The 16,982-nt window shown below is 40.5% G+C and overlaps 1 protein-coding gene across 2 annotated transcripts in view; it reads right to left on the bottom strand.

Annotated features, from left to right (window-relative positions):
- The window catches only part of LOC149434759 (chloride channel protein 2-like), a 224,962-nt gene that overhangs the window by 29,403 nt on the left and 178,577 nt on the right, over positions 1–16,982 (bottom strand). For both annotated transcript variants that reach the window (XM_089663427.1, XM_089663428.1), the window contains one exon: positions 10,423–10,527. In XM_089663427.1, the coding sequence (XP_089519553.1) occupies positions 10,423–10,527 (105 nt within the window). The remainder of the gene's footprint in view (positions 1–10,422; positions 10,528–16,982) is intronic.

The following is a 16,982-nucleotide window of genomic DNA, read 5'->3' as shown; positions in this document are numbered from 1 at the left end:
ATATGCTCTATTTGGTGTGCATTGCTTTTTTTGGGGGGGAGGTTGCATGGGATTGGCACATGTAGCCTTGTAGGACAGTCAGAGGAGAGTGAAAACTCATCCTACAAGATTAACCAGTGTTTGGCTGGACACTGACTGAAGTCACAAGACTGCTATATACTGCTGATGAGAAAAGGTATTTAGCAGTTTATATTTACTAAAATAATGTGTTTCCATGATCTGTGTACTGTGGAAGACTAGATATAGTGAATGCAGGGTCAAGGGTTTACAGTGCCTTAAAAAAGTATTCATACCCCCTTGAAATTTTCCACATTTTGTCATGTTACAACCATAAACGTAAATGTATTTTATTGGGATTCAATGGGACAGACCAACACAAAGTGGCACATAATTGTGACGTGGAAAGAAAATGATAAATGGTTTTCAACATTTTTTTACAAATATCTGAAAAGTGTGGCGTGCATTTGTATTCAGCCCCTTCACTAAAATCTAGTGAAACCAATTGCCTTCAGAAGTCACCTAATTAGTAAATAGAGTCCACCTGTGTGTACTTGGTATCATGCTAAAAATGCACAATGTGTTAAGTTCTCTGCCCTTGAGAGTCCCTCTGTACTCAATAGGTGGTGATTGGGACAGCAGCATACTTCAGAAACAGGCTAGCTGGATACAGAAAATGGCAGCTACTCAGCCTCCAGGTCTCAATGATTCCCTCAGCTTCAAACCTTTTTTGCCACACTAGTGGTTTATAGCCATCGTACAACTCCCTTTTCTTTTTCCCTCCCCCTCCCCTTTTTTTTTATGATGTCTTGACAATTTCCATATACTATACAATCTATACTAATTATGACTCAGATTGATTATGTTTTTGGAATTGTTATCCATATAATTTATTTTTGTTGTCTTTATTGTAAACAGCATTCTGTAATACCAGCCAATGATATACCTTTTCTTGGAAGCTGTTTGTTGGATCTACATCCTTAATTTTAGGACCATATTGTTAGTATTTTTTTTTAATGTATCCTTATCTCTGGCCAATTATATGGCCACTCTTGTCCAGGTTATTTAACCACTTGCCTACAGGGCACTTATACCCCCTTCCTGCCCAGGCCAATTTTCAGCTTTTAGCACCGTCACACTTTGAATGACAATTGCGCGGTGTTGCTGTGTGGTGCCATTGTGTATAAAGTCCCAGAAGATCAGATAGCAAGGAGTGCACATTCAGAAAGGATCCAGGTGTGATCCAAAAGGCGCATTGGCCCTTTGGGGTCGCTGGCTTGAGGTGAGAGGCCATTTCAGCCAGTGAAGGATTATTTATCGATGTAGTGTGCACATACACTGCACATGTTGCATACGCTGGAGCAGTGAAGCACCTTATTTGCATATTTGCACTTTAATTGGACTTTATATATTTTTTCACGTATTGATTTTGTTTTTTTACATGCTTATTGCTTTGAGCACTTCGTTATGCAGTTGTAATATATCCCGCATTTGGGATTCACTGTATACACAGACAGGTGTATACACTTTACAGCACTTTGTCATATTCATATCCCACATTTGGGATTCACTGTGTACACAATTGGTGTAGGTTATTCATCCTGTGACAGGGATGGGGTTTATTACATGCGTTTTGTTCATCACATATATATATTAGTTCACTTATTGGGTCCAAGCATAGTACCTTGTGTGTGGATTCACATCTGTTCACTGGTTTTCACATCTAATAGAGATCCTGTGAGGATCAAATCACTGGTTCATTCATTACTTAATTAGATATACAGTTGCAAGAAAAAGTATGTGAACCCCTTGGGATTACGTGGAGTTTTGCATGAATTGGGCATAAAATGTGCTCTGAACGTCATCTAAATCACAACAATAGAACACCACAGTCTGCTGAACAGAATACTAAACAAACATTAGATGTTGCCATGGTTTAATTGCACATAACATGTAAACATTCACAGTGCAGGGAGGAAAAAGTATGTGAACCTTTGGACTTAATACCTGGTTGACCCTCCTTTAGCAGCAATAACCTCAACCAAACGTTTCCTGTAGTTGCAGATCAGACCTGCACAACGATCTGGAGTAATTTTGAACCACTCCTCTTCACAAAACTGTTTCAGTGTAGCAATATTCTTGGGATGTCTGGTGTGAATCGCTCTCTTAAGGTCATGCCACAGCATTTCAATCGGGTTGAGGTCAGAACTCTGACTGGGCCACTCCAGAAGGCCTTTTTCTGTGCTGTTGCAGCCATTGTTTTGTTGAATTACTTGTATGCTTTGGGTAATTGTCCTGTTGCATCACCCATCCTCTGCGGAGCTTCAGTTGGCGGACAGATGGTCATTCACCCATCCTCTGCGGAGCTTCAGTTGGCGGACAGATGGTCATTTTCCCATCAATGACAACAATCCGTCCTGGCCCTGAGGCAGCAAAGCAGCCCCAAACCATGATGCTCCCTCCGCCATGTTTCACAGTGGGGATGAGGTTTTGATGTTGGTGTGCTGTGCCTTTTTTTCTCCACACATAGTGTTGTGTGTTCTTCCCAAACAACTCAATCTTGGTTTCATCTGTCCACAGTATATTTTGCCAGTAGTGCTGTGGAACATCCAGGTGCTCTTTTACAAACTTCAAACGTGCTGCAATATTCTTTTTGGACAGCAATGGCTTCCTCTGTGGTGTCCTCCCATGTACTCCATTCTTGTTTAATGTTTTCCTTATTGTAGATGTGTCAACAAAAATGTTAGCATGTGCCAGAGATTTCTGTAGGTCTTTAGCTGACACTCTGGGAGTCTTCTTTACCTCATGCAGCATTCTGCGCTGTGCTCTTGCAGTCATTTTTACAGGACGACCATGCCTAGGGAGAGTAGCAACAGTGCTAAACTTTCTCCATTTGTAGACAGTCTGTCTTACTGTGGACACATGAACATCAAAGCTTTTGGAGATGCTTTTGTAACCCTTTCCAGCTTCATGCAAGTCAACAATTCTTGATCTTAGGTCTTCTGAGAGCTCTTTTCTGCGAGGCATGGTTCTCATCAGACAGTGCTTCTTGAAACCAGTAAACCCAAAACAGGTGTGTGTTTTTTCGGGGCAGGACAGCTGTCAGCAACACATCCAATATCATCACACTGATTGGAGTCAAGGTTGGATCACTCCTGGCTCCAATTAGCTCTGGGAGAAGTCATTAAGCTAGGGCCTCACATACTTTTTCCTCCCTGCACTGTGAATGTTTACACGTTATATGCAATTAAACCATGGCAACATCTAATGTTTGTGTAGTATTATGTTCAGCAGACTGTGTTCTTCTATTGTTGTGACTTAGATGACGTTCAGAGCACATTTTATGCCCAATTCATGCAAAACTCCACGTAATCCCAAGGGGTTCACATACTTTTTCTTGAAACTGTATATAAAAATAACTATATGTCGGATTTTGTACTTCCTGAAGACGATATATTGGTCGAAACGTGCCGAGGGCTTATGATGCAACTTCTGCTGACGTCACTTCCGATATTTTGAACACATGCTGGAACGTGGTGGCCATCTTAATTCCCATTCATAATACACAAAGCTGAATACACCTAGTGCCAGGAAAGGCACTTTTTTTGTGAGTGGCATTTCTATTGTTTGACCCCATATTAAAGTTTTATACAGTTTTACACTATGAGATGTCTGGTTTTGTTTTGATTTATGTTGAAAATATGAAATACTGCCTGTGGAGGAGAGGAGTTACTTAACATTGATGCAGATCTAGTTATTGGTTACCACCAGCAACCACGGTTATAAGGGCGAAGGAATATCGGCCATCAGGACCAGATGGCAAACTGGGATAGTCCCAAAAAGCGAGTGTGACTTACCTAGAGATTGGTGGTCATGAAATGACGGTGAGTTTACATCTATGTGGGGCACCAGTGTGAACACAGTGAAGCACTTGTCATTTCAGTATGGAGTATCACCGTTAAAGATAAAGCACCGCTGCACCAATTATTCACGTTGGGACTGAATATTAATATTTTATTTGTATTTTGCTCAGTGTTATTACTTTAAAGATTGAACAGTTTATTTAGACAATTTGTGACCTTAGAGCGGTCCATTTTTTAAATATATACTATTTAAACCTTGGAGGCCGTTTTTCAATTCAGGACTACACAGGGGGAAGTGCGCTTGAGGTTCATTCATCCCCTTTCTTGACGTTTGTCTCAACACCTTTGTAAAGCAATTGGTTTCTGGCTATATATGATGACCTATACCACCTGGCCATTGCATTTTTGTTTTGAATGGTATGTATCCGGATAGATTATGATTTTTATACTTCTGCATGCGATTGTTTATTACCCAGGGGATCTCATTAACAGTATACCTTTTTTTCATATAAAAAAAAAACCTTTTCCGTTTTTTTTCTCCCCCCCCCCGCTTGTCTTTGTCGCCCTCTTAGATTCAAATTCTTCTTCACCAATTTTGGTGAGTAGGGGTGTAGTTGGTATAGGGCAGTGGTCGGCAAGCCGCGGCTCGCGAGCCACATGCGGCTCTTTACAAACTTAAATGCGGCTCTTCTGTGTGCCGGGCGCCCGCTCCCCTCCCTCCTCTCGGGCGGCCGCCCCAAAAGTCAGGACTCTGCAGCTGTCAGGATGTAGGCGGGGCAGCTAGGATGTAGGCGGGGCAGCGTGACAAACTCCTCTCCTCTCACAGTCCGCCCTGAAGACCAGAACGGCGCGGGAACACGGCAAGAAGAACGCGCGGAGCAAAGGTAAGTGAATTGACACAATATGGGGAATGAATTACTATAGGGGGGATGAATTACTATAGGGGGGATGAATTACGATAGGGGGGATGAATTACGATAGGGGGGATGAATTACTATAGGGGGGATGAATTACTATAGGGGGGATGAATTACTATAGGGGGGATGAATTACTATATGGGGGGTGAATTACTATATGGGGGGTGAATTACTATATGGGGGATGAATTACGATAGGGGGGATGAATTACTATGGGGGATGAATTACTATAGGGGGGATGAATTACTATATGGGGGGGTGAATTACTATATGGGGGGTGAATTACTATATGGGGGATGAATTACTATTTGGGGGATGAATTACTATATGGGGGATGTATTTTCAGTTTTAAAAACGTGGCTCTCAAAATAAATTTCAATCGTGGTTTTGGCGAGATTTGGCTCAGTTTGAAAAAAAAGGTTGCCCACCACTGGTATAGGGGATTGTGGGATGTGGGGGGGGTTGATTGTTATCACCTTGTTATATTTTTATATTTTAATCTTTTTCAAATAATTATATTGTGTGATCCCCTAGAATATTGACTTGGTTTCCACAAGTGTTCAAATACATTTGAACCCTGTTTTGAATAATGACCCTTCCTTGTGGTCGCTGGAGGCCTTTTTCTGTTCACCCAGACACCACTGATCTATACCTAGCAGGAGCTATCTCAGAGTGTGCTGATATCATCGACTGGTAATTGCTGTTGTTTTGTTTGTTCATATTTTGTTTTGTTGTACTGTATATATTTGCACTATACCATTTATTGATTACATGTTTTTGTTTTTTATTTTTTGTAGATACTCTTGTTTCATCCCACGAAACGCATTGGAATCTATAACACAAAGCATTTATCATGGTTTCAAGTGGATACTGTCATACCAGTTTCATCAACACCTATTATGTCCTTTGGTTGGGTGTTTTCTGTCTATATACTTATACATTTCCACTGACAATCATTTACCATTTCATATACTATCTGTACAGTTGAGTCTACCTTGCTTCAAGTTAGTGGCTGTGGTTCGCCATTGACGATGCCTGTGACGTTCCTTACATCTTGGGCAGTGGCCATCGCCTACTATAGCCACCCCTTGTTGATTTTAATCAAATGCCTTTTTGTGTCTATGTCTGACTATATGCCTTTTGTGTCTATGTCTGACTAAGCTTTTTCCACCGATGGGTGGTTTTTTTAACCTAATAAAAGGGTTTAATTTTTATCTATTGTTTTCACTTCATTTGTATTAGTACGGTATGGTACCTTTAAAGCCCCATTAGCTTTTGAGGTCAGGGATTTTGTTTCCACCTGTGTGTAATTTATTCTCAGTATAAATACAGCTGTTCTGTGAAGCACTGAGAGGTTTGTTAGAGAACATTAGTGAACAAACAGCATCATGGAGGCAAAGAAACACACCAAAGAAGTCAGGGATAAAAGTTGTAGAGATGTTTAAAACAGGGTTAAGGTATAAAAAAATATCCCAAGCTTTGAACATCTCACGGAAAACTGTTCAATCCATCATCCGAATGGAAAGAGGCACACCTGCAAATCTACCAAGACATGGCAGTCCACCTAATTGACAGGCCGGGCAAGGAGAGCATTAATCAGAGAAGCAGCCAAGAGGCCCTTGGTAACTGCAGATATCCACAGCTCAGCTGGGAGAATCTGTCCACAGTACAACTGTTGGTCATGCACTCCACAAATCTGGCCATTATGGAAGAAGGGAAAACAGAAAGCCATATGAAGTCCCATTTGCAGTTTGCGAGAAACCATGTGGGGGACACAGCAAACATGTGAAAGAAGGTGCTCTGGTCAGATGAGACCAAATTTGAACTTTTTGGCCTAAAAGCAAAATGCTATGTGTGGCAGAAAACGAACACTGCACATCACCCTGAATACACCATCTCCACCATGAAACATGATGGTGTCAGCATCATGTTGTTGGGATGCTTTTCTTCAGCAGGCACAGGGAAGCTGGTCAGAGTTGATGAGAAGAAGGATGGAGCCAAATATAGGGCAATCTTAGAAGAAAACCTGTTAGAGTCTGCAGAAGACTTGAGACTGGGGCAGAGGCTCACCTTCCAGCAGGACAACGACCCTAAACAAACAGCCAGAGCTACAAAGGAATGGTTTAGCTCAAAGCATAGTCATGTGTTAGAATGTCCTAGTCAACATCCAGACCTAAATCCAATTGAGAATCAGTGGCAAGACCTGAAAATTGCTGTTCACAGACGCTCTCCATCCAATCTGACAGAGCTTGAGCTAGTTTGCAAAGAAGAATGGGCAAAAATGTCCCTCTCTAGATGTGCAAAGCTGGTAGAGATCCCCAAAAAGACTTGCAGCTGTAATTACAGCAAAAAGGTGGTTTTACAAAGTATTGACTTAGGGGTGCTGAATACAAATGCATGCCACACTTTTCAGATATTTGTAAAAAAAATTTAAAACCATTTATCTTTTTCCTTTCACTTCACAATTATGTGCCACTTTGTGTTAGTCTATCACATAAAATCCAAGAAAATATATTTAAATTTTTTGTTGTAACAGGACAAAATGTGGAACATTTCAAGGGGTATGAATACTTTTTCAAGGAACTGTAGTAACACTTTAATATCAGGCTTTGCAAGGGAAGCACCCTCACTCTGAGCTGGAGTGTTATGTAGGCCTTCAGCAGAAAGAATGTTCACCTGAGGTTTTGCCGTGGCTTAAAGTAGGGTGCAGAACATAGGGTGTGTCCAGACAGAGTACACAGCAACCCAGATATAGACTATTCTGTAATAAAGTCCTTTTGGTGAAAGGATAGGAGGAAGCATCTGAGTATCTTGTAAGGCTTCAGGTGGTAAAGTGTGCAACCAGTGGTACGATGGTCAGCCTGAGCTGAAGCTCTGAGTGGTTGAATTTAGCGCCAACTTTGAAAGGTTTACATTCTAATGTGAAAACATCCAAACATAGCCCTGCTTTTTTTTTTTTTTTTTTTACAATAAGGCCTAGTTCACACTGGCATTGAAGGAAGGCATTTGAGGGACAATTTTAACACTCCTCAAATGCCTATGCAAATTATACTATGGTAGCACACAGTGCTGTTCACATTATCAAAACATGAAGTGTTAACGTCACTTTGCTTCAAAATTGAAGCCTTATGTCGAGTCAGGAGGAGTTTGAAGCCTGTCAACGCAGCCTAGTCAAGTCTATAGTGACGCTCCTCAAACATGCTGGCAGGTGTTTGCGGGGTATTCGTGATGCGGTTGCGGCACATTAATAACACTACAGTTTATTTAGCTTGTGGTGTGGTTTTAAATACTTTTAAAATGCTTCAAAACTACACATAGGGCGTTTGGGGAGCAGTTTTAACACTTGCAAAAAGCCAGTCTAATGCCCAAACCAAAGCTCATTAACGCCTGTCTGATGCCTATACAGGCTTCACCCAACATGGTAGGCATACCCCCAAAAAAGGACTTCAGGGTCAAGGTTGTTTAGGGATGGACAACATCCCTGAACCTTTATATCATCCTGCATCTAACTACATGGGCTGCACAAAATGCTGAGGTGAATTCCCATGCAGTCTCTTGTATTGCTCCCAATCCATCTGCCATAGCACAGAGCAGCAGTGGCAAGTCTGCACATGCTCTGTTTGGTGTGTATTGCTAGAGATATTTTTTTCAGGGAGGTTGAATGTAATTGGCACAGGGCCAAATAGCGCTGTCTGGACAGAGGGTCAAGGGTCATGCAACCTCATAGGACAGTCAGAGGAGAATGAAAACTCCTCCTACAAGATTAACCAGTGCTGAGCCAGACACTGATAGAAGTCACAAGACTGCTATATACTGCTGAAGAGAAAAGGTATTTAGCAATTTATATTAACTAAAATAATTGCAATTCCATATTTTGTGTACTGTGGAAGACCAGATATAGTGAATGCAGGGTCATGGGTTTAGTAACACTTTAGGGAAAATGTAGAGAACTAACAGAAATATTTCTATTTGTGAGAAAATACTGGAGTGAAAAACTGGCAGATCTTCCAGGTAGTAACAAACATTGGATATGATATTAAACTAGCATTCCAGTCTAAACACTACCTATACCTGCTCCCACCCCCATTCTAAGCCTATTCTAACTACACTGTAAAGGAAATATGTCTATACTTGCCTATTTTGAGGGCGTTCTGGTCTAGTCACATGATCCAGCACCGGCTTCGGTGTAGAGGAGGGACATCCGACAATGGATGCCCCATAGTAAGCCTATAGGCGATATTATCACCCAGGCTCTGCTGCCCCTGTTGGTGATTTTGCCTTTTCTCTAAAGCCGGCCACTGGGGAGGTTATGTGAACGGATTGGAGCGCCCTCAGAATAGGTAAGTATAGACATTTTTCCTTTATGAGGTAGTTACAATAGGCTTATAATGGGGGTTGGGGCAGGTTTACGTATAATTAGTATCTAACTGGAATTCTACTTTAAAGTGGTTGTAAACCCTTACATATGCCCAGTGAAGTTCCTAGCCTCAGGTGATGAAACAAATCCTCCTACATAAAATAAAACAGATACTCATGCGCTGCTACAATAGAAAAAATTACATGGACTGTATAAAAAAATAACCAAAGAATATATGTAACACAGTATGTGAACTTGCTGCTGCGCCTTATCTGTGTGATACTACACAGTGTATAATCATATGGTACAAAAGTGGTGCAGCACAAACAACAATTCTTTTAAAAAACGTCTTTACTACACTATTGGCGGCACCTTTTGTCTATCATCTACTTTTGAGTTTTTGTGGCGGATGAGGAGAACCTCTACAGCGTCCATTGGTGGGAGAGGAGGAAGAACAGGAGCCAGTGTGAGGAAATTTTTCCACTAAGCACGAGTTTGACCTATATGAGACTATGGGTCTGATTGGAAGGTGAACAGTCACTTCTTAAGAGTGTTGGTACACAAGTGAAGTTTGTGATTCACTACACGTGTCTTTATCTGAATACACGGGACTGTTGTTTACCCAAGAGAGGATACTTATTAGGACTTTATTATTTATGTTGTGTTGTTTAGATTCTTGTCACGTTATGTGCACTTCGCAAGTTACTTTATTTGGAGAATTATACTTTTGATATTTTCACATATTTAGCACTGTGCTTATGGTCACAATTTAGTAGAAGTTTTTCAGTTTGTTGTTTGTGCTGCACCACTTTTGTACCATAAAATCTTCCTACATAAGTTGTACCTGTATATCTGCAGTCTTCTCGTCAGCCGTTCAAAGTTCTGAATTTATAAAGCTTGTCTGCGAGTTTAGGAAAAAAGGGGGCAGAGAGCTGAAATTATACTCTGCAGAGCTCAGTGAAGAGAGCTCTGAGAGCTAATTGGATGGAAGAGACACACCCCCTCCACACAGCTCACAGGAACAGAGCTGGAGCTGTCAATCTGCTGGAGATCTCTCCCCGTCACCATTTTTCTGTTGGTGTCAGAAAAGCTTGTCAGCAGTGATTCATGCTGATAGCAGAGAAATGGAGCAGCAGACATAAATGACACTTAGTGCTCTTAATTGAGACAAGTACACAATATAGAGCGATATGCTTTGTTCAGATTTCATGTCTTTCATGTTTACAACCACTTTAAGAAATAATGGAACAATAAAGTGCATGAATAGGGAATGTCTGATGTATTTTACTTTATGAAGAGATGTCCTTTCCACCAACTGGAAAGGTGCTGGGTCAATCTTGCAGTTGTTGAAATTGATAGTTTCATCAAGCTGTTGTTCTTCCCACTGTAAAATCTGAAAGACAACAGAAGGTTTTAAATAGTCTTCTGACACCCTGTACTGCACATGCAATCACCTATTGTTTCTTGTTTTTACCAAGAGTCCGACTTTAGGGCATTGATTTGTCATTTACAATGCAAAACACAGGACATTAACACTCATATATCTTTTCAATTTTTTTTTAGGGTAATTGAGCCTAGTTTACTAAAACTGGCTGAAGTTAAAAGTGAACAGCATTGCTTCTAGCAACCAGATACTTCCTCTCATTTATTCATCTGCACTTGAAATGGGATAGGCAGACTGTTTGATATAGTCAACAGACACTATGAAGCTAGAAGTACAAAGACTAGAGGGTCAGTTAATTTTGTGCAGATACAGTTATCTACACTTAGGTGGTGTACCATTCACCAATACAAAAGTGGAGTATGTCATGGCCAAAAATATTGGCACCCAGAGGCGGACTGACCATTTGGAAACTCGGGCACTGCCCGAGGGCCCGGGGTCAGTAGGGGGAGCCATGAGATGCCCCTGGTACCTTTTTCATAGGCTTTTTTGAGTTTGGGCAAAGACACAGGGGCCCCATGATCCCCTATTACCCGGGGGCCCCATGAGTTGTCAGTCCACCCTGTTGGTACCCCTGCATTTCTGTCAGATAATGCACCACTTCGCCCAGAAAATTGTTGCAATTACAAATATTTAGGCATTCTCATGTTTATTTCTTTTGTTTGTATTAGTATGGCACAAAAAACTGGAGAAACAAAAAGCCATATCTGACACATTCCATGCAAAACTCCAAAAAAATGGACTAGACAAAATTATTGACACTCTCAATTTAATATTTGGTAGCACACACCTCTACTGGAATTCTGGACCACTCTTCTTTTGCCAACTGCTCCAGGTCTCTCAGACTGGAAGGGTTCCTTTTCCCAACTGCTGTTTTGAGATCTCTCCATGGGTGCTCTATGGGATTGAGATCTGGACTCATTGCTGGCCAGTTCAGTACTCTCCAGCGCTTTGCCTTAAACCATTTCTGGGTACTTTTTAATGTGTGCTTTGGGTCATTGTCCTGCTGTAAGACCCATGACCTCTAACAGAGACCTAACTTTCTGACACTGGGCCCTACATTGCACCCCAGAATCCCTTGGCAGTCTTTGATTTCATAATGCCATGCACACGGTCAAGACATCCAGTGCCTGAAGCAGCAAAGCAACCCCAAAACATCAGTGAACCTCCACAATGTTTGACTGTAGAGAGAGACTGCATTCTTTTCTTTAAAGGCCTCATTGCTTTTTTTGAAAACTGTAGAATGATGGGCTTTACCAAAAAGCTGTAATTTTGTTTCATCTGTCCACAGCACATTCTTCCAAAAGGATTTTGGCTTCCTCAGGTAGGTTTTGGCAAACGCCAATCTGCCTTTTTTATGTTTGTGTCAGCAGTGGGATTCCCGTGTCTCCTTCCATAGCGTTCCTTTTCATTTAAATGGCGATGTATAGCGCGAGCTGACACAGATGTACCCTGTGCCTGAAGGTCAGCTTGAATTTGTCTGGAAGTTGATCGAGGTTCTTTAGTCACCATTCGAACAATGCTTCGTTGCAATCTTTGATAAACTTTTCTCTTTGGTCCATGCCCAAGGAGATTAACAGTGCCCTGGCCTACAAACATCTTGACAATGGTGTACACAGTGGACACAGGAACATTAAGATCTCTGGAGATGAACTTGTAACCTTGAAACTGTCCATGCTTTTCCACAATTTTTGTTCTCAAATCCTCAGACAATTCTTTGCTGCTCTTTCTCTTCTCCATGTGGCACACAGAGATACACAACAGAAAGGTTGAGTAAATTTTTCACCATTTTGAACTGGTTGCCGGTGTGATTTCTATATTGTCAGCACCTGTTAATTGATACAGGTGAATTTTATTACAAATTACAGGTGAGTTTTATTACTACAAAAACTTGGAATGCAATTATTTCTTAAAATTTTGGGAAGCTGCCAATAATTTTGTCCAGTTCATTTTTGATGTTTGCGTAGAATGTGTCAGATTTGACTTTTTGTCTCTCCACTTTTTTTTTTTGTCATACCAATACAAACAAAAGAAATAAACATGAGAATGCCTAAACATTTGTAATTGCAACAATTTTCTCGGCGAAGTGGCACATTATCTGACAGAAATGCAGGGGTGCCAATATTTTTGGCCACGACTGTACATAAGGGGTCCCTCGACATGGTCAGTGATGTGAGGCATGCTCAGAATTATTCAATATTGCAAAGTGCATTAACTTACAGCTATCAGTAATCATTGTTTACTGATCTTATTTGTGAAACTTGGCACTACAGCTTTGCTCTTTGCAGTGCCATACAATCTAAGCTCAATTGTCTCAGTGATTCCAATAGCTCACTGCAGATTTATACTTGCACAAAACAGTTGCCTCAATAGTCTGAAGTAACACTGCTAGTTAGTCTTAATTGCTTTTGAACTGTACATTGCTAATAAAAACTGTTGGCCATATCAAACAATCTAGCTACATCTCTCATGTACAAATGTAAAATATATTTGAGTTCTAAAATGAATGTATGTTAAATTAATTATGAGCCACAATAACACTCCCATTAAAGTAAATACAGTTAAAATGCATAACAAATAGCTGAACTTTATTCTAGCTGCACAATGTTATCTATGTTTGTATGGAGTTTCGGCAATTACTGGAAATTCAAAAATAATAAAAACTTGTCATGCCAAAAAATTTAAATATTTTCTGCACCTTCTAAATATAAAAACTGAACATATACTGTATATGTCATGGAAGTCTAAATGAGAAATAACAAGAACTTCCAAGGTCTTGATCTTTGCCTGAGAATTGCATTGATATACTAGAATAGGTTCAAAGAGATCTATTCAAGTTTAGAGGATAAAGTATTAATATGTAGCCTTTATACTAAAATGGACAGTAAACCCAAAAGTGAAATTGTCACAACCTGTTTCTCCTGCTGGTGGCACTGTGCTTCCCTAGGTGAAAAGCTACAGTTTTAGTGTCCACCAGCAGGTGTCTTCCAGCAGTCAGCTCCACCTGGCTTCACCTTCTGGGAGAGTACTTAACCGCTTCCCGCCCGCAATGTACTGCGCAGATCAGCAGCTACAGGCAAAGTGACATACCTGTACATCGCTCTGGCTGTACTAACACAGGGGGATGCTGTGCGCCTGAGCAGCCGTGCACCGCTCCCCCCTCACGACTGCTGTGTCCAGTGGACACAGCAGAATGAAGATTCCGCTATGCAATCTCATGATCACTATGTAAGCAAAGCTGTTAGGAATCAATCTCATTCATAACAGCTCTGATTCTCTTACTAGTGAGCTGTGATTGGCCCACAGCTGTCACATGATACATGGGGCCAATCACAGCACCCTGACAGTTCATGAATGAGTTTGGTTCTGACAGCAAGCTTTGCATTGCAGGAGAAATGATCCTTCTTTCTTCTGCAAAGCGTAAAAAAAAAAAAATCCCTGACCACCCCTATCACCCACAATAGTACAATGTTACTATGGTAACAGTGTAGTATTCTAATACAAGTATTTAAAAAAAAAAAAAAGTAAAAAAAAAAGTAAAAAAAAAAAAAAATAATTTACTTTTTTTTTTTTTTTTAACTACTTGCCAACCGCTTACCCACAAGTTAGCAGGATTGGCCCCATTTGCTGCCAGCACTAGCGTTTAGCCCCTCTGCTGTTTTTCATGGAGGATTGTACCAATTGATTATGGCCCAAGGCAATTTATACGCACAACAATACATGGCCACCCACCCAAATTCAGCTTTTGCCAGACAATTTCGCATGGAAACCTATCACGTTTTCTGAATTTAAAACTTTTTTGGGCCTAACCCTCAACATGGGCATTACAGAAAAGAATGAATTGCGGTCATGTTGATCTACAGAGCCGATTCATTGTATGCCTGTGTTCTCTGCTGTTACATATATGCCCAACATGGACAGGCAATGTACTGGTACGTCGCTGGACTTTGAACGGTTATACCGGGATGATGCCTGCAGCTATAGGCATCATCCTGGTATCGTTTTTTTCAGCTGGCTTTCATGTAAAATCAATCCTAGTGGCCAATCAGCTGCTGAATTGTTTTTACGAGCAGTGGGAAGGGACAGCCCACCCCCTCCTGTTGCCTTCCACAGTTTTCTTGGGCTCTCCTGTCCCACAGGGGAATCTGAGAATGCAGCTGGCAGTTCCGCTGGCTGACCATAGAGCTGATCAGAGACCAGAATGACTCCAATCATCTCTATAGTTTAAGAGACCGGAAGTTACGAGTATTTCATCACTTCAGTTTCGCAGGATATAAAAAGCGCCATTTGTAAATTGGAAAAGCATCTGATCACAGCGATCTTGGTGAGATTAGATAATGTAAGGGCAGAAGAGATGTCTAGCGTCTGATAGACCCTAGATTTCTCAAAAAAGAATATATGACAATGTCCATTGACGTTATAGGGGATATTTGCATTCCCTGTGACCAAAACAAAAAAAATTGAAAGGGACAAAAAAATTGAAAGGAGCGTTGACCTGTGTCGGTATGTAAACAGCAGTTGCATCATGCATGTGAGGTATCTGCATATATCAGCTTGAGGGCAGTAATTCTAGCACTAGACCTCTTGTGTAAATATAAATTGTTAACCTGTAAAGGTTTTTAAAGTGTCGCCTATCAATAATAAAAATGTATGTACTTTGTGGCCATTGCACGGGCATGCGGAATTTTAAAGCATGTCATGTTTGGTGTCTATTTACTCAGCGTAACATCATCTTTTATACTTTATCAAACAATTGGGCAATATATTGTGTTCTTGCACATAAAAATTCTAAAAAGTGTATTTTTCCCAAAAGATTTGCTTTTGAAAAATCGCTGTGCAAATACTGTGTGACGTAAAATATTTCAACACCCACTGTTTTATTCTCTGGGTCCTCTGCTTTAAAAAAAATATATAATGTATGGGGGTTCAAAGTAATTTTCTAGCAAAAAACAGTTTTTACAGGTGAACAAAAAGTGTCAGAAAAGGCTTGAACTTCAAGAGTGGGTGATGTGTGGCATAAGCTTCTAATGGTGGACCTGAAATGTCAGGATAGTAGAAGCAACCCCTCCAAATTACCTCTTTTTGGAAAGTATACACTCCAAGGTATTTGCTAAGAGGTATTGTGAGTTTTGCAGATCTCATTTGGTGACACGTTTTTGGAAAACGAAGAAAGAAAACAAAAAATTTATTTTCTCTTTTCTTTTTCAAAACCCTGTGACAAAAATTATATCTGCAAAATACTCACCATGCCTCTTCTCAAATTCCTTAGGGTGTCTACTTTCCAAAAAGGGGTCATTTGGAGGGGGTGTTTTTACTATCCTGGCATTTTAGAGCCTCTGAAACTGATATGTAGTGGGGAAGTGATATGAGGAAATAAGCCCTTTGAAAGCCTGGAGGTGGTCTTTGGATTTTGGGAGCTTGTGTGTAGCTAGGCTGCCAAAAAGTCTCTCACATGTGGAATCCCCATACTCGGAAGAAGTAGGAGAATGTTTTTTGGGGGTGTTATTTCACATATACCTCACATATACCCATGGCATGCATGAGCAATATATCATTAAGTGACAACTGTGTAAAAAAAAAAAAAAAAAAAAATTGTCATCTTCAAAGATTATTTTCCAAAAAGGGGTCGGGGGGGGGGGGGGGGGGGGGGTACTGCTCTGGCATTTTAGCACCTTAATAAATGTGATAGGCAGTCAGAAAGTAAAAGCTACGTAAATTCCAATATAAATACCATAGTATGTAGACGCTAAAACTTTCACACAAACCAATTAATATACATGTATTGAGATTTTTTTTTTTACCAAAGACGTAGCAGAATACATTTTAGCCTAAATTTATGACTGAGTCTATTGGATATTTTTATAACCAAAAGTGAAAAATGTTTTTTTTTTTAAATTTGCATTTTTTTTTGTTTATAGTGCAAAAATTAAAAAAATCGCACAGGCGATCAAATACCACCAAAAGAAAGATCTATTTGTTTAAAAAAAGGACAAATTTCGTTTGGGTACAGCATTGCATGACTGCACAATTACCAGTTGAAACAGCGCAGTGCGGAACAGCAAAAAATGGCCTGGTCAGGCAAGTGGTTAAAATTCCACTTCGGTTATGGCTCCTTGTGTCAGTGTTTTGGTTATTCCTGTCTTGTATCCCATTTGCCGTGCTGCCAGACTCTGTTGCCATTAATTCCGGATTCTGCTTTTGCTCCTGCCCTGTATCCAGTTCCCTGGTGCCTTGCTCCTTCTCAGATTTGTTTCCTCCATCCCATCTGCTTCCCCAGTATTCCCCCTGCCTTGCATATTTCACACTTGTACATATTTGAATAGTTAGTAGTTTAGGTTTCTAAATTTTGGTTGTTGTTTGATTTTCATGCGTTTTCACGTTTGCTGCTGTTGGTGTGTTTATTGTTC

The sequence above is a fragment of the Staurois parvus genome, unplaced genomic scaffold (assembly GCF_062004578.1).
Source record: "Staurois parvus isolate SC_StPar_1 unplaced genomic scaffold, SC_StPar_1.0 ptg001686l, whole genome shotgun sequence".
Lineage (NCBI taxonomy): Eukaryota > Metazoa > Chordata > Amphibia > Anura > Ranidae > Staurois > Staurois parvus.
Note: the sequence above shows the minus strand (reverse complement) of the source record. Positions and strands in the feature narration are given on the sequence as shown.